This window comes from Oryza glaberrima, chromosome 1 (genome assembly GCF_000147395.1).
Source record: "Oryza glaberrima chromosome 1, OglaRS2, whole genome shotgun sequence".
Lineage (NCBI taxonomy): Eukaryota > Viridiplantae > Streptophyta > Magnoliopsida > Poales > Poaceae > Oryza > Oryza glaberrima.
In genome coordinates, this window is record NC_068326.1 from 35434817 (window position 1) to 35458651 (window position 23835).

The window sequence follows — 23835 nt, forward strand, 5'->3', positions numbered from 1 at the left end:
AACAAAGAGATCGAAGCTTCAGTTAGATGTTTGTGTTTAGTGGCAGCCACTATTAAGCGTTTTGTTCTGGATAATACCATGTGATGTTTTGGGACTAAACAACTACTTTTATAATGAAACAAAATATTAAGTGTTTCGTTTGGGACTAACAGCCTAACACCGTCATGTGATGCATAGCGATACTAGTATTAAGTGTTTCGTTTGGGATTAACACCATGTGATGCTTAGTTTAGTAAACAACTTGCTAAACAAACATAGCTAATATCAAGCAACGAACACAGGAGTAACTACTATTATCATTTATCAAGCAAAATGAATAACCTAGACAAACACTACTCTGCAACTACCATCCTTTAATCTTCTCTAGACATCGCTGCCACCTTCTTGCTCCTCTTCGTCTGCCGGCTTCTCTATATCCACGCCAAAAATCCGCACGATATTTCCCCTCGCTTCAGCTGGCGGAGACACCGGCGCCATTGGCACTTGCTCTGCTTCATGTTCATCCACGTCCGCTTTTACCTCCGCCGGTGGCAATGCCGCTCCGGCGATGGACGGAGCAGGTGCAGGCGTAGGCGGCGCGACGGAGAGCGTAAGGACAAGGCCAGCATGCTTCTTCTTCTTCTTGGGGTCGTAGTGCTTCCTCATGTGGCCGCCGAGCGCCACTCCCGTCGAGAACTCTTTCCCGCACGTTTTGCATGGGTGATTGCCCTCCGGCCTGGCGCCGCCGCCGAGGCCACCGCCGCTGCCGCCCTGGGCGGCGGCGGCCGCCTGCTTCTCCCTGTTGATGTGGCCAGCCACGTGGCCGCCTAGCCCCTGGTGCGTCCTGTACTCCCCCTTGCAACCCGGGTAACTGCACCTGTACGGTCCACCCTGTCCGGCGTTACGCTTCGGCCGAGCGCGGCGGCGGGCGGGGGCGGCGGCGGCGCCGACGTACGGCGCGGCAGCTGGCACTGGCAGGCGGTGGTTGTCGTCGGCGACCTGGTTAGGAGGATTGGCAGCTTCTGCCACCACCATGGGCTGCGGCTGCGGCTGCGCCGCCGGTGCGAGCACGATGGCGCGGGCGTCGCCGTCGTCGTCGCCCACCGCTTGTTCCATGGGGGCGAAGGCGACGGTGACAGCACGGGCGTTGCCGTTGGCGCCGCGCTTCCCCGTCGAGGTCCAGCCGAGGGCGAGGTGCAGCGACGGCTCCTTCTCCTTGTCCTTGTCCGCCTGATGGACCCTCATGTGCCCGTGCACCGCCTTCCTGCTGCCGAACTCCTTGCTGCAGACGTGGCACGGGAACGCCACGCGCGCCACGGGTGCATCGGCGGCGGCGGCGGCGCCGGCGATCCCGTCGCCGTGGTCGTCGCTGATCGTCCCCTCCGAACCGGACGACGACGGCGTCGGCGAAGGCAGCGGGAGCGCTCCCCGTGTCTCCGCGAGGATGTCCTCGAGGCGGCGGCGCTTGCTCGCCGGGTTCACGCCCTCCTCCTCCTCCTCCTCCTCGTCGCGGCGAGACTGGAACACGTACCGATCGTCGTCGTCCTCGGTCTCGGAGCCCGAATCGTAGTACCCACCACCACCACCACCACCCGGATGAATCTCCCCCTCCTCCATCTCCTCCTCCTCCGGTGGCGGAGGAACGGGAGGGCTGCTGCTGGACTTCTCCTGATCCTCCACCATGATCGATCGAGCAGGAGAAGTAAGTGGGATCGAACTAGGGTTTTGCTCGATCTGTGCTCGATCTGTAAGCGATCGAGATGGTGGTAGCTAGGGTTTTTTTTTTTTTTTTTGCTGCCTTCGCGGTGTAGAGAGGAGAGAGGGTGGGGGATTGTGTTGTGGGTGGCCTTGTGGGTGTGTCGTCACATTATATAGCGGCAGCGGGGCGCGCGGTGCGTGGGCGGTAAGTCGAGTGATCCACGTCAGCGTGGGGGCGCGGCGAGAGAAGACTACTCCACCTCCGATGCGGATTCGCTCCGCGCGTCTGGGGGCACAGCGAAACGGATCCGTACGTACCAAATTCGTAGCGGATTCCTTTTGATTTTTTACAAGGAGATATAGTAGTATAGTTAGTTAATTATCCTGTTGTTTAAAATATATTTTAGAGATAAGTTGTAGGAGTAATTGTTTTTGAGAGAGTATCGTACCCATATGCATTCTCTCTCGCAGGAATTGCGGCATGGGCAATAATGCGTGCCTGCGATCAGAGATGAAAAATTGAAAATGGTCGAAGACGGCTAGAAGATAATATTTAAATCATTTCCACAATCATATTTTTCTCTCAAACACATAATCGAATAGTAAATAAAAAAAAACGAAAACGAAATTATATTAGTGCTTACTGATGAAACATAAAAGGTTATCAACAAACGGGATGACCATATATATATAAGCCTTGGAAACACCCGTATCACAATGATAAGCAAATTCAGGCAATGTTTTATTTTTTACTTTTTTTAAAAAATGTGTCATATTTAACTGTGGTGAACATTTATAAAGTAGAATAACCACTTAAATACTTCCAACAATATTGTAGCATCAACAATGACAACACATATCTAAGTGAACGTAACTCAATTAGTTAAGTTTCTGGTGGTACAACCTGTTCTCCTGAACTTAAGTCCCAGGCTTGACACATGTTATCGCATTTATGGCTAAACTTTTTTTAGTGGTAGGCAACGTACCTATAAATACAGAGCCTATGGTTCACATTTATGGCTAACGTTTTTTTAGTGGTAGGCGACGTACCTATCAATACCTAGCCTATGGTTACTTCGTGAGTTAGATTTTCTTATCAACATTGAGTTAGATTTTTTATCAGCATTTGGGGTGCTAGGCCTATGGTTACTTCGTGAGTTTCAAGATATTTTTATCAGCCTTTGGGGTGCTAGGGATAGGATGTGTCACTTGTGGTGACTTTGGGGTGCTAGGGGTAGGGTGTGTCGCTTGTGGTGACTTCGTGAATCTTAAGATGTGTCGGTTTAGTATTTAGATATGTATGTAGTTACTTGATGAATCTCAAGATATGTCCTTCCAGTCTATATAGATGCTCATAGGTATGATATGTTATATGTGGTGATTTTGTGATTTAAGATGTACTGGTCTTGTCGTTGGGATATCATAATATGCAACTCCTTTTTATTTAAAACAACTTATTTTTATAAATAATATTGGTCAAAATAGCACACCTTAGACCGTATCAAGATCTAAAAATGGTTATATATCGTACAGAGGGAGTTTGGATAAATGTTGTGTGTATTTTTGGCGTTAATGATATGAAGAATATTAAAGGATAGTAGTCATAGGTCGTAGAGTAGTATTTATTTAGATATTAATTTATGTTGCTTGATATTAATTACTCTCTTAATAATTTGTTAATTTAGAATTTGCATATTGCTAATAAGGATCTTTTCCTATATTTAGTACACCGGTTTATACATAGGGTACATTTTTATAGAGAGAAATGTATTTTTTTGTTGTTTAAAAGTATTTAGAGATTATAAGTTTTTTTTCGTGGGTTGAAAGCGTACTCATATTACTCTCTCGCCTGTAATTTTGTTTCCGTTTTCAATTCTAGCAATAAATAAAAATTGATTTTTCTAGTTTCTTTTATTGTTATCACTAAATAATTAAATTGATAAATACGATCAATTTTCAACTGATCAAAAATAGTTTCCAAATAGTTAAATTTATAAATACGGTCAATTTTCAATTGACTTGCCGCAATTTTCAACCCACCGAAAATAGTTCCCGAGAGATAAATTTATAAATACGGTTATTTTCAATTTGTCATTATGTTTCGCTATAAAAGTTGATATTCCTAGTTTCTTTTATTGTTATCAACACTAAATAAGTTAAATTGTACTGACCGCCCGATAATCATTCCAACGATAGATGCTATCGATTTTGACCATTTTTAAATCTACGGTAATCGTTTCAAATATGCTATCGATTCCTACCATTTTCATCCTTAGGAATCTGATCCCCTGGTGTAGAGCATTATACGCTAGAGGACAGTAGTTTTCCGCATCCACGTCCATTTTTTGATTTTTTTAATTCATTTTTTGAATTTTTTGTTTTAATATTACACCGGCGAAAATATTTACAAAAATAGACCCTGCAGCCCTCCCCGAGGACGGCAGGGTGACGTGTGTGACCAGACGCTGGAGGCCGCTGAGCGCGTATGCAAATTTTGCATGCGGCAAAAATTACATTTCACTCTCTTGCCACCCTCTACGAGGGACCTTGGCGCAAAATACGCACGCGGCGCCGTCTGCCACGTTACCTTGTCGCCCTCCACTTGGGCGACAGGGTCTATTTCTGTAAATATTTTCGCCGGTATAATATTTCTGTAAATATTTAAAAAAAATTAAAAAAAATCCTCCGGTTTTCATTGAAGGGCAGGGCTTCAGCGGGGGTTTGAGAAGTGGCACCATGGCCTGGGTCAGCCCAGTCGACGTGCCTGCTGCCTTAATTGGGCCGTCGTATGGCCGTGTATGAGTGTATCTGCCTGGTCCCTGGGCTATATGTCGTTTGGGCAAGCCAGTGGGAAATGACATCTCGATAAAAGCTTTAGTGAGATCTCCATAAAAATCATAACATGACACATCAACAATACTACCATAAGTACAATCTAAGCTAAGTATTCATTTACTACAAGCAGCAAATCTTCTAAAGGCACACAATTTTACAACCGCTACAATACACATTAAGTACAATCTAAGCTAAGTATTCATTTACTACAAGCAGCAAATCTTCTAAAGGCACACAATTTTACAACCGCTACAAATACAGTTAAAATGCACATTGCTAGCTATGCACACTAATCTGGCAAGTCATTGCAGGACTGTAGCTCACAGCTGACCAATGCACTTATGCACACGTAATTACCTAACCTCTATTGTCATTCAACAGCAGCGAGTCCACATCTGGAGTCACAACGACATGCCGGCTCTCGATCTCGCCAAGTAAACAACAATGCTTCTCTTTGGTGTTGATAGCAGCCACATGTTGTGCCATCCTACACTCTTCTCCTGGGTTCACCTGCCATGGAAGAACTTAAGTATCAGAGATCTTACCAAGTTACCAGATTGTGAAGTTAAATGAGAACGGAAAGAAACTAACATCAAACATGACATCCCCCAACTTCATCTTGATCTTGCCGCTCTTGTACACCACCATTTTGCCCAAATATCCTTGTGGCAATTCTTTCAAGTTGGATCCTTCTTTCACCTCCTTGCCCCTGGCTTTTCCATTCCTTTCAACTGCAGCGGATATTCTTGGCAACGGAAGAGATTTTGGCAACTGGAATAGGAGCATTCTTCTCGTGTCACCTTGCTCCTGTTGTTCTAAATTATAAATCAACTACTCCCAGTGGCAGACAATATCGTGGTATTTCATAGAGCTCAGAAGGTCATACGAGTAAATTCAGCTCTTCTGCTGGATGGATGGAAGATTCACATTCAGTTGAACTTGGTCGAATCTCCTCTAATTCAACATTGTTATCGCCCTCGTCGTCGTCGTCGTCGTCATCCTCATCGTCGTATAAAAATCCTGAGAAGAGCTTACATTCTTATGAGATTCCTGTGGAATGTACTGGGCAATTATCCAGAGCAATGGAGCTAATGAAGCCTTAAGAAAGTTACCTGGAATAGCATCAAGAGGAACCGCTCTTGTGATGTGGAATGGCTTCTTCTTCCTCCATAGAAAATAGACAAACAAAGTCATGTGTCTGTCAAAAAGACATTGGGTATTTTTCCAGGTGATCAAGTTGACCTTGAGAGGTTGGTGAACTCACCAGTTGGCCTTGGTTGTGCCCTCCTGACTGTGGCAGTGTTAAGCTAACACTAGCTGCAGAAGAAACAGTTGAGGGTGGGTTCTGTGTTGAGTGTTCATCTGTGAGCACAATGCAAATAGGATTATAGAATCTGATGTGTTTGCAGTTACTGCTAATTGAAAGCATTTAATTGAAAGACTTCTTGCCCTTAGGACCAATACTAAGTTCTAAACATACATGTGGAGGTCAATGGATACAGATCAACCTTTTATACTTGACAATGTTTTTGTAGCTCCTTGGCCAGTCTGAAAATAAGACAGAAAGTTCAATAGGAACCTTTGTCCTCTCTACACAACTACTCCCTCCATCCCAAAATTTGAACTACACAGCTGCACTTATTTTGGGATGGGAGGGAGTACAATATTATATGTCTTCAGTTTATGAAACGAATAATCAATTACCTTCAGTCTCTTCATCAATTCTTCATCAATTGGCTTTGACTGTTCCAGGTTTGGCCTGAAAGAACAGAATAAGCTTGTCTATGGTAAACTGAAAGTCTGTCATATTCAAGCTGAACAAACTTTAGAGCTTTACTTTTCTGGAACTGATTTTCTTGGCTTTTGTGGTGGCACTTTTGGCTTGAACTTCAGCTTCTGCATCCATTAGAATTTTATGGAAAAAAAAATACATGTTAGCCTATAAAGACAATGCCAAAAAATAATCATAATTGGCGTGCCCACCTTTCTAGTGCGACGACCTGGAGGGCCTTTCTTGGAGCTACCATCTGCATCCATTTCCACTTACTCCCTATATCCAATTGCTCAGTGAGAGGGTTTACAGAAGGTGAAGATTATGCAGTAAGGGTCTGTTTGGTTGCTCGTATCCCTCTAGCCTGGCCCATCTCCCTCATCCAGGCTAAGTTTAGCCTGGTTTAGAGGATACACATGTAGGTGTTTGGTTGCTTGGATGAGATGAACCTGGATATGATGAGATGCTGTTTGGTTGGTTGCAGCAAGGGGCGGATGGAATGGTAGCATGCAGGAGATGTTGTTTGGTTGGATGGATACATCTTATGTGTAAATACCTATTCTTGTGGGTGGTTAGGTTACCCCATAAAGTTTGTGAAACGAGATTTTTTCCAAGTCCCTAATCTATTTATGTGTGATAAGTTTAATCCGTCGTAGATATATAGATTAAATTATGTTACTCTGGGTCTGTGCCCACCTACTAATATTCCTAAGCTCATTTTTCTCTTAGAGAATCGATGTACTGGGTATGTATGCTTTACTGATGTTGTCATTTTTTAAAACCAATAAGCAGCACTGATGATCATTTTTTTTTATCAAATGTAACGAAATGGCCTGGATGAACACGCAAGAGTGATTATTCTAGCAAAAATCATGTACATAATTTTATTGACGACACTGGTACATTTGACAATTCAAAACAAACATACAAATATACGTGCTCATGGCAAGTTTTTTACAGTAACCAATTTGATAAACAAATTAGTAACCGCATACAAAACTAAACCATCTGTTTCAGCTATGTCTGCTTGCAAGCTTTTGTACAGATTTCTTCAAACTCATCAACCTTAGTATATCTACACTTGATCTCACAAGTTTTTCCATTATCACATTTTCCTGAAACATAGTAAAAGTAAACAGGATAACATGTACCTTTGAAATAGTACAGGATCTGAGTTGCAGAGATCAGGTTGCAAGAGCATCAACACTTAATAGTAGTATGATCTTTACCAAAAGAGCAAGTGCAGAGTGTATCGGTTTCATATAAAAACTTGATTATGTCAAAATCAAGTGCGGTTACCTAAAAAAAATGAGTACATCTGTTGATATCAAAAGATGAACAAGGAACTTGATAGTATTTGCCTGACATCAATAACTCGAAAATGTAGCAAATATGTGCAGAAATTTGACATCATTGAGCCTCATTTCCAACAGGTAAATAAATGCAGAACAATGGCCTCAGATATATGAAGAATGTGAATTAGCTACTATCATTGGTATCTATTCTTACCAGTAGTATCTATCAAATGTAGCAGAAAAGGAAAATAAGACCAAGTGTAGGAAAAAAGAAACCGCAAGAAAATGAGAACAAGTGTAGAGCAAAAATCTATTCACATGAATCACAAACAGCAGCATATATCATCATTGGCCATCTTTCCCAGCCTAACAGCAAGAAAAAAGAACAAGTGTAGAAAAATCTGTTCATGTACTCTTATAAATTCTGCTCAGTTCAAGTGTAGAGGTGGCCTCAGTTCTGCTAAAGATAATTTCAACTATAAAATACTGAGAAAGATCACAGAAAGACAAACTTAGAAAGGGCATGTTTGGTTGCCTGACCTTATCGAATAAGGTCAAGTGCAGGCATATCTGTTCTTATGCATCACAAATAAGCACTATTAATCAAGTGTGTATCTGTCAGTATCAATTTAAAAGAACGCACTATTGAATCTGGCCTTATCAGTAACTTCTATTTGTAGCCAAAGATACAATGGCATAACACAAATCAACAGGAAAATAGGAATAAGTGTAGGAAAAATCTGTTCATAAGCATCACAAATCAGCAACATTAGTCATCATTGGCCATCTTAGAACAAAAAAGCAAGCCACTAGACATTTCATTCCATCGAAATCAACCAAGAAAGATATCAGCTTTTAGTAGATCTAGCATTTTTTTTTTTAGATAATGGAGTAGATCTAGCATATTTATGAAGGGGGACACGGTCTAATCCAAACAAATCGGCTGAAATCAAAGGAAGAGAGGAGAAGAAACTGAAGGAGGTGAGAAAGGGAAGGAGATGCCCAACCTAGCCCTTACCAGAGAGCTCAACGGAGAGAGTCGACGAAAGAGAGGGGCGTAGCAGAGAGCCGGCGAAACCAAACAGCTTGACGGAGAGAGCGAACCAGTGGAACAGAGCGATGGCGGCTAGCGAAAGAGAGGGAGGATGACCAACGGAAGAGAGGATGCTGACGGACGACCGGCCCTCCCGCCGGCGAGGACGGCGCGACGAGCCTGGCGACAAGCAGCGCCCTCCACTCGCGAGTCGGCGGAACCCTAGCTTTCCACTGGTTTGGATCAAATGAGGAGGAGGAGAGGAGGGATGGTGGTGACCCCATCCATGGGTTCTGCACGCGCGGGTGCAAGCGGTGCACGCGTGGGTGCAGCCTCGCGGCATGAGGCGAGCCAGGCTGAGTTGCGAAGGTCGATTCGAGCGTTTCCCCTCAGCCTGGCTCCGCGGGCCTTTTTCATTCATTGGACCCGGCTCGGAGATAAGTGTAGACAACTACACACGCAAATCTGCTGGCTGGGTGTGAGTCAGGTGTGGTCCGGGCAACCAAACACGCCAACTGAATCCCTTGTTAGCATCCATAAATCAGAAATAATCCTGCTTTAGCTACTGTCTCCTGCTCTATGAGCTAATTCTGTAATCACCTTTACTGTTAGTATTCTTACTATACAGTGTTGTGCAGTTAGCATAACAGTTATACAATTCAGTTGTTCCTTAACCCTAAACTCATTGGCTGTGTGCATGCTGGCAAGAAGAAGATGTAACCATTTACATTAAAAAAAATTGCTCATCATGGTGACTTCTTTCAAGAGTATTCTGCACTGAATCCACGAATTTATTCCACCAAACACTACTCCACAGTGGCGGATCTAACATGGGACAGGGTTCAATTGAACCCCCAAACTTTTTGGGAACCATCAAACTTTTATTAGTAATCATTTCCTAAGGTTAAGGCAGATTTCTAGATCAGAAGCTAGGGTTAACGCAAATTCGAGAAAAAGTGCGTAGGTAGAGAGAGAGAGACGGGAAAGGCGGCGGTGGCAAAGGATGCGCTCACCAGGATGCGGCGGAAGCAGCGGGACGAACAACGGCGCCCTGGTCGCTCGCCGGATGGATGAGGATCGGTGTCGACGGCGAGTAAACTAACGAGGACGCTAGAATAACTCACGCTCATGTCACAACAGAGGCCAACTATAGTGTGTGGATAACTATTGCGCCCAGCACTCAGTTCCACCCGGATTGCACATCCCATTCCAACCCTACCCAAACGTTAAAAATCTAAAAGTCTTATGGTTGTTCAGATTGTGAGATGTCAGGTCGGGATGTGGCGATCTTTCACAATTAGGGTACGGGGGACACGGCTAGTCAATGGCGCGACGGAGGAGGGGCGATAGTGGATGCCTCGGTCTTTGATCTAGAAGTCAGAGCAAAGAGGCGCCACAGTTTCCTCTTCCTCAGTCGTCTTCCTGGATCCAAAAGCCAAAGGAGGAGTGGAGATACGGACGGCGGGTACTAGTGAGGGGCGGCGAGAGGCCGTCTTGGCAAAGGAGGCAGTGGCTCCTGCGTTAAGGTGGAGGCTGAGGCTCCCTTGGGCGTCAGTAGCTCCATAGCCGATGGGAAGCCCACGGCGGTGGCGACGTTTCTTTTCCACCGTTGGGATTGTTGTAGGCGGCATCGGTCTCGTGGTGAGGTGGAGGAGCTCAGCATATCTCTGGCGAGGAGGTGGTAGCAGAGCTTCGAGGGGACGGAGGCCTCCTGCTGGTGACACTCTCACTGGCGTTCTACTTCGCGCCGTCGCTACCGCGACCTTGTTCGGCACCCTAGGTGGTCGTGAACGTCCTCCACCTCCACCTCCACCTCCGCCCTTTCCTAGCTCCCTCGAGCTCTTTCGTCTACCACTGTCTTGCTGTTGTCAGCTGTCGTCTTGCTGTTGGGTGCCGAGAAGAAGAGGGGAGAGAGAAAGGGGATGATATGTGAGACCCACTTGTTTTTAAATTTATTTGATGACTGAGTGGAGGCTGCGTTAGCAAAAACCGCTTTCAAAACCGTCAAGAAAGTCGCTTAAACGGTTTTAATAGTTGTGGTAGTCTTTATATCCGATTTGTGATGGAGCGATACGAGTCAGATCAGGCCATTAGTTATGGGAGTCCAAATGGACTTTTCAGCATACTTTGGTGTGGGTTGTATCTAGTATCCGCCAACTTGGTCCATTTTTGCGTCTCTGGCTCCACCGGTCCATCCTGCTAAATGGGCCACATTAAAAACAAGGGAGGCAGTCCATCTAGGAAGCCCACGAGCCGAGCGGTGTTCCCCTACAAAAATCACGTACTATTCGTGTATTTCGTGGCCATGTTTAGTTCCCAAAAACTATTTCCTAAAAACATCACATCAAATCTTTGGACACATGTATGGAGTATTAAATATAGATAAATTTAAAAACTAATTGCACAGTTAGAGAAGAAATCGCGAGATGAATCTTTTGAGCCTAATTAGTCCATGATTAGCCATAAGTGCTACAGTAACCCACATGTGCTAATGACGGATTAATTAGGCTTAAAAGATTCATCTCGCGATTTCCAGGCGAGTTATGAAATTAGTTTTTTCATTCGTGTTCGAAAACCCCTTCCGACATCCGATCAAACGTTCGATGTGACACCCAAAAATTTCTTTTTCGCGAACTAAACATGCCCTAATTCACTCGGTACTGCTCCCGCACTAGTACTTCCTTCATTTTAACATATAAAAATCTAGTATCAAATTAAACATTTTATAGTTCTTTACAGTCTAGATTCGTAATACTATAAAATATATAATCTAATAATACTTTCGTCCTAAATTGTAACTATTTCTTCCCTATCTCATCCTCTCAACCAAACACAATTATTCTCTTTCATCTCCTTTTCCTTCTCAACCAATCATATACTTCATCCAATTATTTTTACCTACTTTCTTAATACCTGTTAACCTTAAAAATACTTATATTTTGGCACCAAGAAAGTAATACTAGATTTTTACATGTTAGTACGGATGAAGTGTTCACGAAACGGAGGTCACCATAATATGGCCGAGTTTAGTTTTAAACTTTTTCTTCAAACTTTCAACTTTTTATCACATCAAAACTTTCCTACACACATAAACTCTTAATTTTTTCATCACATCATTTCAATTTCAACCAAACTTTGACGTGAACACACACCCTATATACGCCCGTGGAAGCATCAATCGGTCGGTCGGCAAGGCTGTGGCCTGGGCGCGGAGCGTGTATATCGACGTGGACACCTAGGCGAGGCATCGGCATTTACTTTGCCTGTTGGTCGCAGTCGGGATGCAGGCATGCGCACACACATTCTCGCGTACAAAAATCCCAAGGACTTGTCACTTCGAGTCAGTCAGTTTGTCCCGTCCGTCTACCGCTGCTACCTCAGCGTGTATTTACGCCACCCTGCCTGCCTTTCCTATACACTCTGCCTGTTGCCATTAACCCCACCTTCGTCCCTGCCCCTCGCGCAGCAGTAGCAGCTAGCTCCAGCTCCAAGACGGAACCAAACGAAACGAATGTGAGCAGCAGAGAGCATGTAAAAAAAGCGAGTGATAACAAAAGGGCGAGATGAATCGCGCCTTTGATCTGAGCACGCAAGCGATCAGCTGCTGCAGCAGTGGGGGAATGCGAGAACTGAATGTACGGGGGAGGGGGAGGGAGCAGCAGCAGTCAAGACTCTCAAGAGGCGCGCACACACACATGGCTCCATCCATCCAGGATGCGTGGCATGTGATGGGACGGCTCGTCCCTTCATGCAATCGCAAGCTGCTGCTGCCGCCTGCTGCTGCAGCATTCATTCTGATCTCGCCTCCCAAGGGAAGGAGAGGAGAGAGTTGGAATTGATCGAGGATGGCTGGGGCATGGCCGGCACAGAAGGGCGCGGCAGGGCCACGCGAGAGGAGGAGGTAGGAGTAGGCAGAACCACCCACCCGGGCTCGCAATAACTTCGTCATTCCCTCGGGTTGGCTTGGCTCGGCTCGCCTCCCTCCGTTTTGTCCCCCCCCGTACGTACGCACCCGAGCCGGGTCCCTACTGGATCATTCCCTCACCACCGCCACCGTCAAATGCACGTTGCACGCACAGTGTCGTCGACACCGTTTCTTCACTTGCTCTGAAATATGGCCGGTCGGTCATGACAAGCAAGCACAGCAGCACAGCCATTAACAGCGCGCGGGTGCAGACTGTGCAGTGCTCCACGCAGTAATAGTAGCAGTACGGGCAACCTGGTTAAAAACGGACGGATGGGTAGCCATCTGCAGCAGTGTGTGGAGGGAGTAGTACATGATCAAAGGCAGGCGCGGATCCCAGGAATGATGGGAGAGAAAGGGATAGTCGATCGCGCGTTTCCGCCGGACGGACGAGGGCCGGGATGGATGGCCCAACGCGGCCGGCAGATCGATCAGTGCTCTGCATTGCATAGCCTCACTTGCTGCGCCTCGGACGTTGACAAGACGGGGGGAGGGAGTCGCTTTGGCCGAGGCCGAACGCGGTATACGCGCACGCACATTGTCGTTGTCTATAGTCGTCGCTACGCCTTTCAACTCCAAGTCTGAACTCCAGGGGGGAGTCAGAATCACCACAAATCATCACCCTCCTCCCCTGGGCTCTAGCTCTCGCGTCGGGAGTTGCCGTACCGCGCTGGCCCCAGAAATTCAGCACATGAAAAGACCCTGCGTGGTTCAAGTGCAAACATGACAACTCTACAAGCCAGTAGATGATGGTCCAGCGTTGTCTGTTTTGATAACCAGGGTAGATCGATCAATAGAGTATATATGGATTTATTATAGCCACAGGTAACAAACCAGACCCGTACTAAGCGGAGTAGTAGTAGGAGGCTCCCATCGGATGGCCTAATGAGCTAAAGAAAAAGTTAAAATTTAAATTTTCAAACTTGATTTTAAGATATTTTCAACGTAGTTTCTTTTTTAGTATTGGCTTTTAAGAGCATGTACAATAGCATACTATAAGCCAGCTATATACATATTTTAAATAGATAAAACAAGAGAGAGAAGAGTAGCGGGCTACAGATCTGTAACCAGCTGCAGCACGGACTTCAAGATGTAATGTGTGTATGACATGTGAGACTAGATATTAATAGTATAGTAAGGAACCATTGTATGAATTGGCTATACACAATTTAGAGCTAGTAGTTCTATATACTATTAAACTTGCTCTAAATCACCAAGAACGTATATATAAAGTTTTAACTACAAACGACTTAGAGCAAGTTTAATAGTATAGCCAACTACTAGCTTCAATTTATCTATAGCCAATCTAATAGCTTATTCATACAATAGTTGTATACTACACTATTAATACCTGGTCTCACCTGTCATACACACACTGTGTCTTGGAGTCCGTGTTACAGCTGGTTACAAATCTGTAGCCCGCTACTTTTCTCTCTTCTTATTTATCTCCTTAAAATATGTTTGTAGCTAGCTTATAGCCTGCTATTGTACCTGCTCCTCTTAGAGCACCCGCAATGGTAAAGTAAGGTGCTATCTATAAAACATGTACATCTCAGCAATAGACTAGATTAATAGTAAACCACCTTAATAGTATGTCTACATGGGTATCTATAGCTCTCTAATCTATTGCTTCGTTTTTCTCTCTAGACTATCTCCAGATTAGTAGATAGCTTTGCTCTCTCTCTTCATTTAATCTCTTCTAAGTAGAAAAATATGCTGACATGGATCTCTTGTAGAGAGCCTAGAGATAAAAATTGCGGGTGCCCTTATTAGAGAAAAATGCAAATGATGGGGCCGGGAGTAGATCGAGCAGAGCGGTTAGCTATAATCATCACGCTTGTGCACTGACAACAAAACCATGCCGTGGCAGGCAGCAGCAAGCCGTGGTGTGTTCCTCTCTCCCCAGTCGGTGGGTTCACGTGGAGGCTCGCGTATGGTCAAGCCGCCGCCTGGCTAATGATGGGTCATCTCGGAAGCGACATGCGACTTCGCTCCTCTCTCGCGCGTCGCGTCCCCATTGTTTTCCGTGTGTCGCGAAACCCCGATCGACACGAGAGGCCGCCCGCCACACCACGGCGTACAGTACGTCGCGCCGTGCAAACGGCGCGCGCGCGGTTTCCGCGACATGATGCGGCTTATTAACCGATCGAATTACACGGAGGAGAACACCACGCACGCCGCGTATAACGTACGCGCGTACACGTACCGAGGGAGACGTGAACCGAAGGAATTGATAGCGAAATAACCACATGGCAGTGTGCGGCGGGAAAATAATAAAAAAAATCGTTTAGGATAATGTTTAAGTCAAACATTGGGAATATAAATCATGAATAACTCTCAAGTTGTTGAGTTCAAAAATGTAAAAATTATATGAATAGATTTGTCTTGAAAAATACTTTCATAAAAGTATACACATATTACTTTTCAATAAATATTTGTATAGAAACAGGAAGTTAAAGTTATGTTTTGGAGACCGTGTCGTTGTCCTAAACGACTTCCTTTACGAGTACGGAGGGAGTACTAGTAGAATATAAGAAGTTTTAGAGTTAGACACGTTATTCATAAAAAAATGTAGAAGTTAGTGGTGGAGGATTGTAATTGGATGAGTAGTGGAGGTAGGTGAGAAAAGTGAATAGTGGAGAGTTGTGATTGGTTGAGAAGAAAATATTGATGGAGAAGTTGTTATATACTGCCTCCATCTACTTTTGATAGTCATATTTCTAAATCTGAAAAATTTATTTTTAATAGGCATATTTCAATCCAACAACTTATCATCTTAATGGCTTTCTTGTATTTAATGCGTGACTCTTCATTCTTCTATATAAGATTGGCTACATGGGCATTGAGAAATGTAAATATTAATGAATCGTTTGTTTACGAGGAATGACTAATAGCATGTTTAAATGGATGATAAGTAGAATCACTTATCCTTGGTCTGTGTGCCAAGATGAAATATGACTATCAAAAGTAGATGGAGGGAGTATTTTGGAACAAATTCTAAAGGTTAAAAGTTGTTACTCCCTCCATCTATTTTTGATAGTCATATTTCCAAATCTAAAAAAAAATATTTTTGATAGGCATATTTCAATCAAACAACCTATTCTCTTAATGACTTTCTCGGATTTGATGCGTGACTTTTCATTCTTCCACACAAGATTGGCTACATGGGCATCGAGAAATGTAAATATTAATGAATCCCTTGTTTACGAGGAATGACTAGTAGCATATGTTTAAATAGATGATAAGTAGTATTAATAATTCTTGGTCTGTGTGCTAAGATGAAATATGACTATCAAAAGTAGATGGAGGGATGAAATATGACTATCAAAAGTAGATGGAGAGAGTATTCTCTCCATCTACTTTTGATAGTCATATTTCATCTTGGCACATAGACCAAGGATAAGTAATTCTACTTATCATCCATTTAAACATGCTACTAGTCATTCCTTATAAACAAACGATTCATTAATATTTACATTTCTCGATGTCCATGTAGCCAATCTTGTGTGGAAGAATGGAGAGTCACGTATTAAATCCGATAAGTCATTAAGATGACAGGTTATTGGATTGAAATATGCCTATCAAAAATAAATTTTTCAGATTTGGAAATATGACTATCAAAAGTAGATGGAGGGAATATTTTGTGACGGAAGGAGTAATCATTAGTACACTGCTTCAGCTACGCGCGCGCGCCGCAAGACTATTCCTGTACACACGTACACTGGTACATGACGATGACACAATAAGCACGTACTACTCCACACATGCATGTAGTAGCGGCCGGCCGGGCTCCCCGGTCGGTGCCACTACGCGCGTGCAGAGCACTGATTAAAACCTTAGCTACTGTAGTGGAGTATAGTAGGCTAGTGGTGTATAACATCATGTGAAGAAACGCCCAAATTAATTGCCGAGCTAGAATTGGCAGCCGACCACCTGCCGCCCGCGGTCCAGCCTCTCTGATAGTCTGATCTATAGTGTCTACTGCAAACTTAGCCAATAGTACTGGCTAGCTGCTGATTTGACGATTAATTCTCATGGCTATACGGCACAGAATTTACAGCCGATCGATCCAACGACAGTGCTAGCTCGCGAGCAGTCCAACTTGCGGCGTCGATCGATCGACCGATCCCGATCACTCGAGCGGTGTACGTACGCAGCCGCAGCGCAGTACAATCTGCATCATGATGAGGGGCTTGTGGATGCGTGAGTTGTGACCATCACGGTATTGAATAGGAAAGGGCCCTGGGACAGGCCGGGACCCCAAGTGCTCAATCATGCAAATGCTCCACATATTTGCAATTGCTATGCTACTCCTACTACATGCATTGATTTCTGCTTACATATGCATTGGTTCGTGCAATCGTGTGTTAACCCTGGGCTGAGTTTTTATTGGCTTGCAGGCAGGAGGAGGGGACGAGAGGGGAGCATCGGATGGCCCGCGCGCGTTCTGCCTACGTCGATCGCTGCTGGGAATAGAAATGGGCACTGGCCCGCCCGGACCCAGGGTGCCAATTTTTCTCCTACTCCAAATACAAGTCCTTTCAGGGTTTGTTTAATTTGGGTGTGTTTAGTTTACGCTAAAATTGAAAGTTTGGTTTAAATTGGAACGATGTGATGGAAATGATGGAAGTTTGTGTGTGTAGGAAAGTTTTGATATGATAGAAGAGTTGGAAGTTCGAAGAAAAATTTGTAACTAAACTCGGCCTTTGTTTGTCTGTCAAGAACAAGAACATGTATGAAAGAAAAGGTAAAAAAACATACTACTAGTAGTACATGAAAATTCCAGGACTAATTTAAATTTAGGGAACAATTGAGAATATCCTGACCGACCTGCTCGCAGCCCGCGTTGCTAAGTGTCTATTCGATCGGAAGCTATCTTTTATCACGGCAAGGACATCTGACATGGATATGGACGAATGGGCATATGGTGATCTTGCAGGATCCCAGCTAAAACTAGTACCAAATATATTTGGGTACCTTAAGATTCTAGCTTAGTTTATTTTTTGATTTCTGTAACTACAGTTTCTCGGAATCTAAATGAAAAGGTATGTTTAAGGGTATGTTTAGATCTACACATACTTTGTCACCGTTTACTAACAAATATTATTACACTTACATGTTTAAGGTGATCAAATTCTTGACCGCACCTTAGCAAGCCTAAGGGAATTTTCAATTTTGTAATTTTTTTTTTGTCAATGGCATGTGAGACCTAGTTTGTTGGAAGAGAATCTTACCACAGCTGTGGCTACAACCAAACAGTTACTAATAAGATTAAACTTGTCATCTAACCTTAATTGTGGCAAAGTGTGGCAACCAACCACCTCATGTTTGAGTAAGCTTATTATATCAACAACTTTATCGTATCCGTATTGCATGCAGATGTATTGTTTTCTAGTATGCAAGAAATATGTATCTCTTCCACTGCATGCAAGGCACAATTGGTTTTGCACGAAGATTTATTGCTTTGGCATGCAAGGACTAGTGCTTGGTTGCCATGCAAGCCAATCGGATGCTCATGTACAATTCGCATGCAATCGGTTTTAGGACAAAAATGGTTTTGTTTCGTTATTTCTAAAAGCCAGTTTTAGATTAACGCTTTTATCTAAAATCATCTTCCGTGGTGGTAGTGGCAACCGAGTTCTCATACAAGAGAAGTGTAATGCAACTAATATTTCTCGATCTACATACTACTTAAAAGCGAAGTGGTCGGTTCTCTCCTCCTCGCTCTGTGCACACGATGGTACGAAACTCAACCACCACCTGTCCTCCATTCACACTTCTAGCCCATTGTAAGTGACAGAGCAGCTCTTACATAGTCATATGAGCCCTTTGTAATGCACAAATATTTTACTGTATGAAAATATGGTAGAGACTTATTTTTTTTAAGAAAACAATATCTTACAATCAAGCACATGTTTGTCATATATAAATTTTTCTAACAAAAAGGAAACAATAATTTATTTGATATAAATTCGGAAAACTCAAATCATCCCTTAAGGGGATATCTCCTCATTTTTACATGTCACTTAAAAAGTCATCAAAAAATTTGAAAAAAATAGTAGGATAGACCAATATGTGATATGTCACTTCATAAATATGCAAATTTAAATTCAACTTATACAAGTAGAAACAAAAATAACAAATTTGTTATTTTTGTTTCGAATTGTATAAGTCGAATTTTAACTCGCATGTTTGCGAAAAGATATATCATATATTGATCTATCTTGATAATTTTTTTTAAAAAATTGATAGCTTTTTTATCGATATGCACAAAACGAGGGGATATCCCATCGAGGGACAAAAATCCACTTCCTATAAATTCATTGTCAAATTAAACAATATTGGGGGCAGAGTAGTTGACTAATAAAAGATCCAAACAAATTCTCAAGGGTTAACCACAATGGAACTTGTGATTCCTATATATTTTGTGCTAATTAACATTGTGACGTTCATGTTACAATACACATTTACGCGGCAATATATTGATATGGTGTTTGTTTTCATGTTCTACAGAAAAAATGATACTATTTCTTTTTAAAAATATGATTTGAGGGTTTCATGTTCTAATATCTCCTACTACTATTTATTATCCTCTGTCCATTCTCAAATAACTTTCATTGGTTATTATTCATCGTCAAACTAATTTGATCGCTCATCGATCTTATAGCAAATAAATTCAAATATTTCAAACATATTATATATAATATATATATATATATATATATATATATATATATATATATATATATATATATATATATATATATATATATATATATATATATATATATATATATCTTGAAAACGTGATGTGTTTATCAATGTGTTCTACAACATTACTATAATTGTATTACTTTTGGTAATCATTACCTAGCTAACATTTGGATTTTGTTAATGGTGAAAGTTGAATTAGTATGGTGTTGAAGTCGTTGGTGTATATAATATGGTGTTGAGTGTCATTGGTGTATGCTTGACTATAGTCATCAGAGTTCAAATTTTGATGCCTAGGACTTGTATTACACGCTCCCTTTGTTTGAGCGTATAGTTGAGAACACATTTAAATGTGTGTAAGTGTGTTAGGAGATGCATACGAGGGTAGCTGAGTATATGTGTGTGCACACGTCTTCCAACGTGTCATCGAACAAAGGAGAGAGCATTTATTTATTTATTTATTTTTGTTTCAAATTTGATTTTCTTTTTTTTTTAAAAAATGGTATATTTACCACAGATCCAGGGTCCCGAATAATGCCCTCATATCGACAGTGTAAAGTTGCATTACTATGTTATCCGATTTTGCTACTTGACAACCCTAATTGATCTTATTACATGCAGAGGATCAAATTGGCTGTGGGATGTCCGGTCCCCAATCCGGCCGTATATCCCTTCATTCCATTCTTTCTGCCCCCCTCTCCCTCTCTCTCTTCCTTAATGGCTACTCATCCAATAAAGAACACAGATATCAAATTCCTCCCCTTCTCATTTCCTCCCCCCATCTTCGCAACATACAGTACTCACCATCTTTTGGTGGCTCTCTCACTCTCCTCTCTCTCTCCCTAGAACAGAAACCCAAACAAAACGGGGCGAGGTAGTAGCTAGGGGGGAAAAGGGAGAAGTTTTCGGTTTAAAAGGAGGAGAGAACGGCCCGGCCGGAAGTGGTGGAAGGCGAGGAGGAGGAGAACACGGTGAGATCAGGAGAGAGGAGATACCGGCCGGCGGAGGCGGCGGCGCGGCGGCGCAGGGATAGCGGGAAAAAAGATCGCGCCTAAAAAGGGTACGTACGCAGCCATCCACCGCCGGCGTCGGATCCGATAACATCTTTGCTTTCTTTTATCCTCCTCTCTCCTCTTTGTTTTTTTTTTCTCTTCCTTGGTTGTGTCTTACTACTAAGTCTATTATTATAGTTCAGTCACACTCTTTTTCTTGCTGGTTCTGATTGACTACAAAGCTGGGGCTATTGATCCAAGAAAAGCACATGCCTTGACGTTTCTTCAGTTAGCTAGCTAGTTCGATGAAGATATTCAGATGGAGTGTCTCATACGAACAAACTCTTGCAATTTCACTGAGGAACCAAAGTTTCAGACTTTGTGTTACAGTTCGGAAAATAATTCTTTTTTTTTAACTTGTTTTCTCCCTTTTGTTTTGAATGGAAAGAAATTATGTCGTGATTTTGGTCCCCTTATTTGTTTTCATGTTTTAGATGGAAGGGGCACTAATGTATGTGCATTTTTAGTAGCTTATTTTCTTGTGCTTTTTAGGCAGTGTTCTCCATGTTTAGCAATACAATAATACAGATGGTTCTTTCTGTTTATGCCCTGCTGGTTTTCTAGCAACTTCCATAGCTTTATGAGGAAAAGAAAAAATCTATCTATGGTAATAGAGAACAATATTAAAAAGATCGGCTCTTCTTACCTTTTGCACTTTTTCTTTCCCAGGCGAGGAGGATGGCGTCATCGTCAGCGTCGTCCGTGCCGGCGCCGTCGGGGTCGGTGATCACCATAGCGTCAGCGTCGGCGTCGGCGTCGGCGGCGGCGAACACGGCGGCGTGCGGCACGGGGTCGCCGTGCGCGGCGTGCAAGTTCCTCCGCCGCAAGTGCCAGCCCGACTGCGTGTTCGCGCCCTACTTCCCGCCGGACAACCCGCAGAAGTTCGTCCACGTGCACCGCGTCTTCGGCGCGAGCAACGTGACCAAGCTGCTGAACGAGCTGCACCCCTACCAGCGCGAGGACGCCGTGAACTCGCTCGCCTACGAGGCCGACATGCGCCTCCGCGACCCCGTCTACGGCTGCGTCGCCATCATCTCCATCCTCCAGCGCAACCTCCGCCAGCTCCAGCAGGACCTCGCCCGCGCCAAGTTCGAGCTCTCCAAGTACCAGCAGGTCAGATCAATCACACACACACGCCGTAGCTTGTCTTCCATCGATTACGCCGCCACGTACATCGGTTACATTTGTCGTTGATGATGTGCCGTTCTTGGTTCAGGCGGCGGCTGCGGCGGCGGCGGCTTCCGCGTCGACGGGGACGAATAACGGGCCGCACTCGATGGCGGAGTTCATCGGCAACGCGGTGCCGAACGGCGCGCAGAGCTTCATCAACGTCGGGCACTCGGCGGCGCTCGCCTCCGTCGGTGGCGCGGCGGCGTGCTTCGGGCAAGAGCAGCAGTTCTCGGCCGTCCACATGCTGTCGAGGAGCTACGAAGGGGAGCCCATCGCGAGGCTCGGCGGCAACGGCGGCTACGAGTTCGGGTACTCGACGTCGATGGCCGGCGGCGGGCATATGTCCGGGCTTGGCGCGCTCGGCGGCGCGCCGTTCTTGAAGTCCGGCATCGCCGGCAGCGACGAGAGGCAAGGCGCCGGCCAGTAGTTGGGAGCGCTTGATTCGGCGGTTGTTGTGTTCGTCTCTGCATGTCAGGTGTGGCTTAGCATTCTTGCAGTACTGTGGCACTGTGCTCTTGTCTTCTTTTAGCTACTGTTCTTGAGATAACACTATTAATTAGCTATAAGTCTGAGTGTGTGTGCAGCTTTGATTGCAATCCGGCCTTTGTACTTAACTTAATTCCTCTACACTTGTGTTCATTAAGAATCCGGCTTCTGTTTTCGCATCACTGTTTAGCTAGCTTTTAATCGGGCAGTACTTGTTAGAGTGTCCATGCATGCACTACTTCACAGTACTATATATAGTGCACGAACCTTAATTACCATCATGCATATCATGGTTACCTGACAATGTTTCGTGTAAAATTTCCCGATAGAATTATTCGAAGGACATCCATAGTTTGACCTCATGTGCTGTAGCATGCCATGGATGCACAGCTAGCAATGATAGCATGTCATGCCTGGTGTACTGCAATGTACTACAACTTCACTTGTGAAAAGACGAAAAGGTTGAGCTAGTTTACAGAAAGTATTTTACTGTAGGTTTAGAAAGCTCCTGCCAAAAGTTGCTGAAATCAATACGGGTGTTTTCTGTCAAGTATCACAAAAGCTTACTAGCAAAGCCTGCAGCAATTCAGTTGAACTAGCTCTACTTATATTTCATGTCTTGTGTATGCTTGCAATTTTGCTTGCCAAATGCAATGAAAGTGAGTGAAAATGCCGAGGAATATTAACATGCGTGCGTTGCTTTGAAAAAATTTTGAATATCCATGCTAATCAAACCAGTTAATTTGGGCTGGTCTAGGAGCGCTCAATTTAGCACTTCTAGCTGAGTGTAAAAAGGAATCGTCTATGAAATCTTCTAGCTGAGTCTAAACTATGTATCGCATATATTTGTGTCTTTGTATTCTCAGTGATGATCATGTAAAGCTTGTGAAATGTGAATAGATCTCTCCTGGTCTTAGTCTTAAAGTAAAGGGGATTTAGAAATGTTTAGGAGTACTTTTTCTATATGGTAGGGAAAAAAGAGCTCTGGATATATAAATACGTAATTTGTAATTTAACATGTTGATTCACTTTTACCATTGTTTTGCAGGTTACTGACTAGGAAATTAAAATTCCCTGAGTTCTGGAAATTGAAGCGGTGAAAAGGATCGTAAATTAAGGCTCATGCTTAGGAGGATTGCTCGGTCTATTTTACATGAAGATCATGCGTGTTCACTCTGTTAATTTGCCTTGTCAATGCTTATCTTTTTCTTTCAATCGATCATCCGCAATGTCGAACATTTTATTTGTGCCTTGATCTGTTGCTGGGATTGTTGCTGTACTGTGTGCATGCTTGTCCCTGATTTTAGCACTTGGACGGCTACCTTAATTAATACTACTATATTGATACTGCTCCTATATAGAGGCTAGCTAGAGTCGATTCTGCAGTTGACCTTCAGATTAATGTTGAATCTGTTTGACAAATCTGGTGCCGTATCTTGGCTTTGACATGGCATGCTGATGGCCTAGCTATATAGCTCCACATGTCAGTGATGAATTTAATTTTATGATGTGTCATTGCATGGAGATCTCGCTGCAAGACTGATCAGGTAGATCGATGAGTTTTGGTACTCTTAGTAGGGCCGAGTTTAGTTTCAAACTTTTTTTTTTCAAATTTCTAACTTTTTTCATCACATCAAAACTTTCCTACACACAAACTTTCAACTTTTCCGTCACATCGGGTGTGTTTAGTTCCAAAGTTTTTTTTTCTAAACTTCCAACTTTCCATCATATCAAACCTTTCATACACACATAACTTTTCAGTCACATCATCTCCAATTTTCAACCAAATTCTAAACTTTGGGCCAATCTAAACACAGCTATCATTCCAATTTCAACCAAAC

At 43.5% G+C, this 23835-nt stretch overlaps 3 protein-coding genes and 1 pseudogene across 6 annotated transcripts; 1 reads left to right on the forward strand and 3 right to left on the reverse strand.

Annotated features, from left to right (window-relative positions):
* Nucleotides 1-363: 363 nt before the first annotated feature.
* Nucleotides 364-1572, reverse strand: LOC127759041 (zinc finger protein ZAT1-like; the record flags this gene model as incomplete). The annotated part of the gene is made up of 1 exon (XM_052283957.1): nucleotides 364-1572. A coding segment is annotated over one exon (1209 nt), but the record flags the coding sequence as incomplete, so codon positions are not given.
* Nucleotides 1573-4604: 3032 nt separating this feature from the next.
* On the reverse strand, nucleotides 4605-8780 carry LOC127780973 (uncharacterized). Of its 3 annotated transcripts, XM_052307954.1 has the most exons (10): nucleotides 7435-8599; nucleotides 6496-6562; nucleotides 6350-6408; nucleotides 6217-6271; nucleotides 6021-6060; nucleotides 5777-5874; nucleotides 5625-5673; nucleotides 5399-5532; nucleotides 5104-5319; nucleotides 4605-5022 (listed from the first exon to the last, which is right to left on the reverse strand). In XM_052307954.1, exons 2-10 carry the CDS (start codon nucleotides 6547-6549, stop codon nucleotides 4870-4872), a joined length of 858 nt encoding a protein of 285 aa, XP_052163914.1. In that variant the 5' UTR covers nucleotides 6550-6562; nucleotides 7435-8599; the 3' UTR covers nucleotides 4605-4869. The 3 variants fall into 3 exon arrangements, with proteins under 3 accessions (XP_052163914.1, XP_052163915.1, XP_052163913.1); XM_052307955.1 differs by having other exon boundaries at nucleotides 5625-5670; nucleotides 6496-8780; XM_052307953.1 differs by having other exon boundaries at nucleotides 6496-8779.
* Nucleotides 7139-9310, reverse strand: LOC127759202 (uncharacterized; annotated as a pseudogene).
* Nucleotides 9311-19975: 10665 nt separating this feature from the next.
* Nucleotides 19976-23511, forward strand: LOC127762330 (LOB domain-containing protein 6). 2 transcript variants are annotated; one of them, XM_052286812.1, is made up of 4 exons: nucleotides 19979-20346; nucleotides 21008-21451; nucleotides 21555-21983; nucleotides 23043-23511. In XM_052286812.1, exons 2-3 carry the CDS (start codon nucleotides 21017-21019, stop codon nucleotides 21933-21935), a joined length of 816 nt encoding a protein of 271 aa, XP_052142772.1. In that variant the 5' UTR covers nucleotides 19979-20346; nucleotides 21008-21016; the 3' UTR covers nucleotides 21936-21983; nucleotides 23043-23511. The 2 variants fall into 2 exon arrangements, with proteins under 2 accessions (XP_052142775.1, XP_052142772.1); XM_052286815.1 differs by lacking the exon at nucleotides 23043-23511 and having other exon boundaries at nucleotides 19976-20346; nucleotides 21555-23012.
* The last annotated feature ends 324 nt before the right edge of the window (nucleotides 23512-23835 follow it).

Bases quoted from the DNA above. Each gene is read 5' to 3' on its own strand.
- LOC127780973 (XM_052307953.1), bottom strand. From the start codon at position 6,549: ATGGATGCAGATGGTAGCTCCAAGAAAGGCCCTCCAGGTCGTCGCACT. The intron at 5,674-5,776 runs GTGAGTTCACCA...CTATGGAGGAAG, and splicing joins GGCACAACCAAGGCCAACTG to AAGAAGCCATTCCACATCAC. The intron at 5,533-5,624 runs GTAACTTTCTTA...AGCTCTTCTCAG, and splicing joins TCCTCTTGATGCTATTCCAG to GATTTTTATACGACGATGAG.
- LOC127762330 (XM_052286815.1), top strand. From the start codon at position 21,017: ATGGCGTCATCGTCAGCGTCGTCCGTGCCGGCGCCGTCGGGGTCGGTG. The intron at 21,452-21,554 runs GTCAGATCAATC...TTCTTGGTTCAG, and splicing joins AGCTCTCCAAGTACCAGCAG to GCGGCGGCTGCGGCGGCGGC.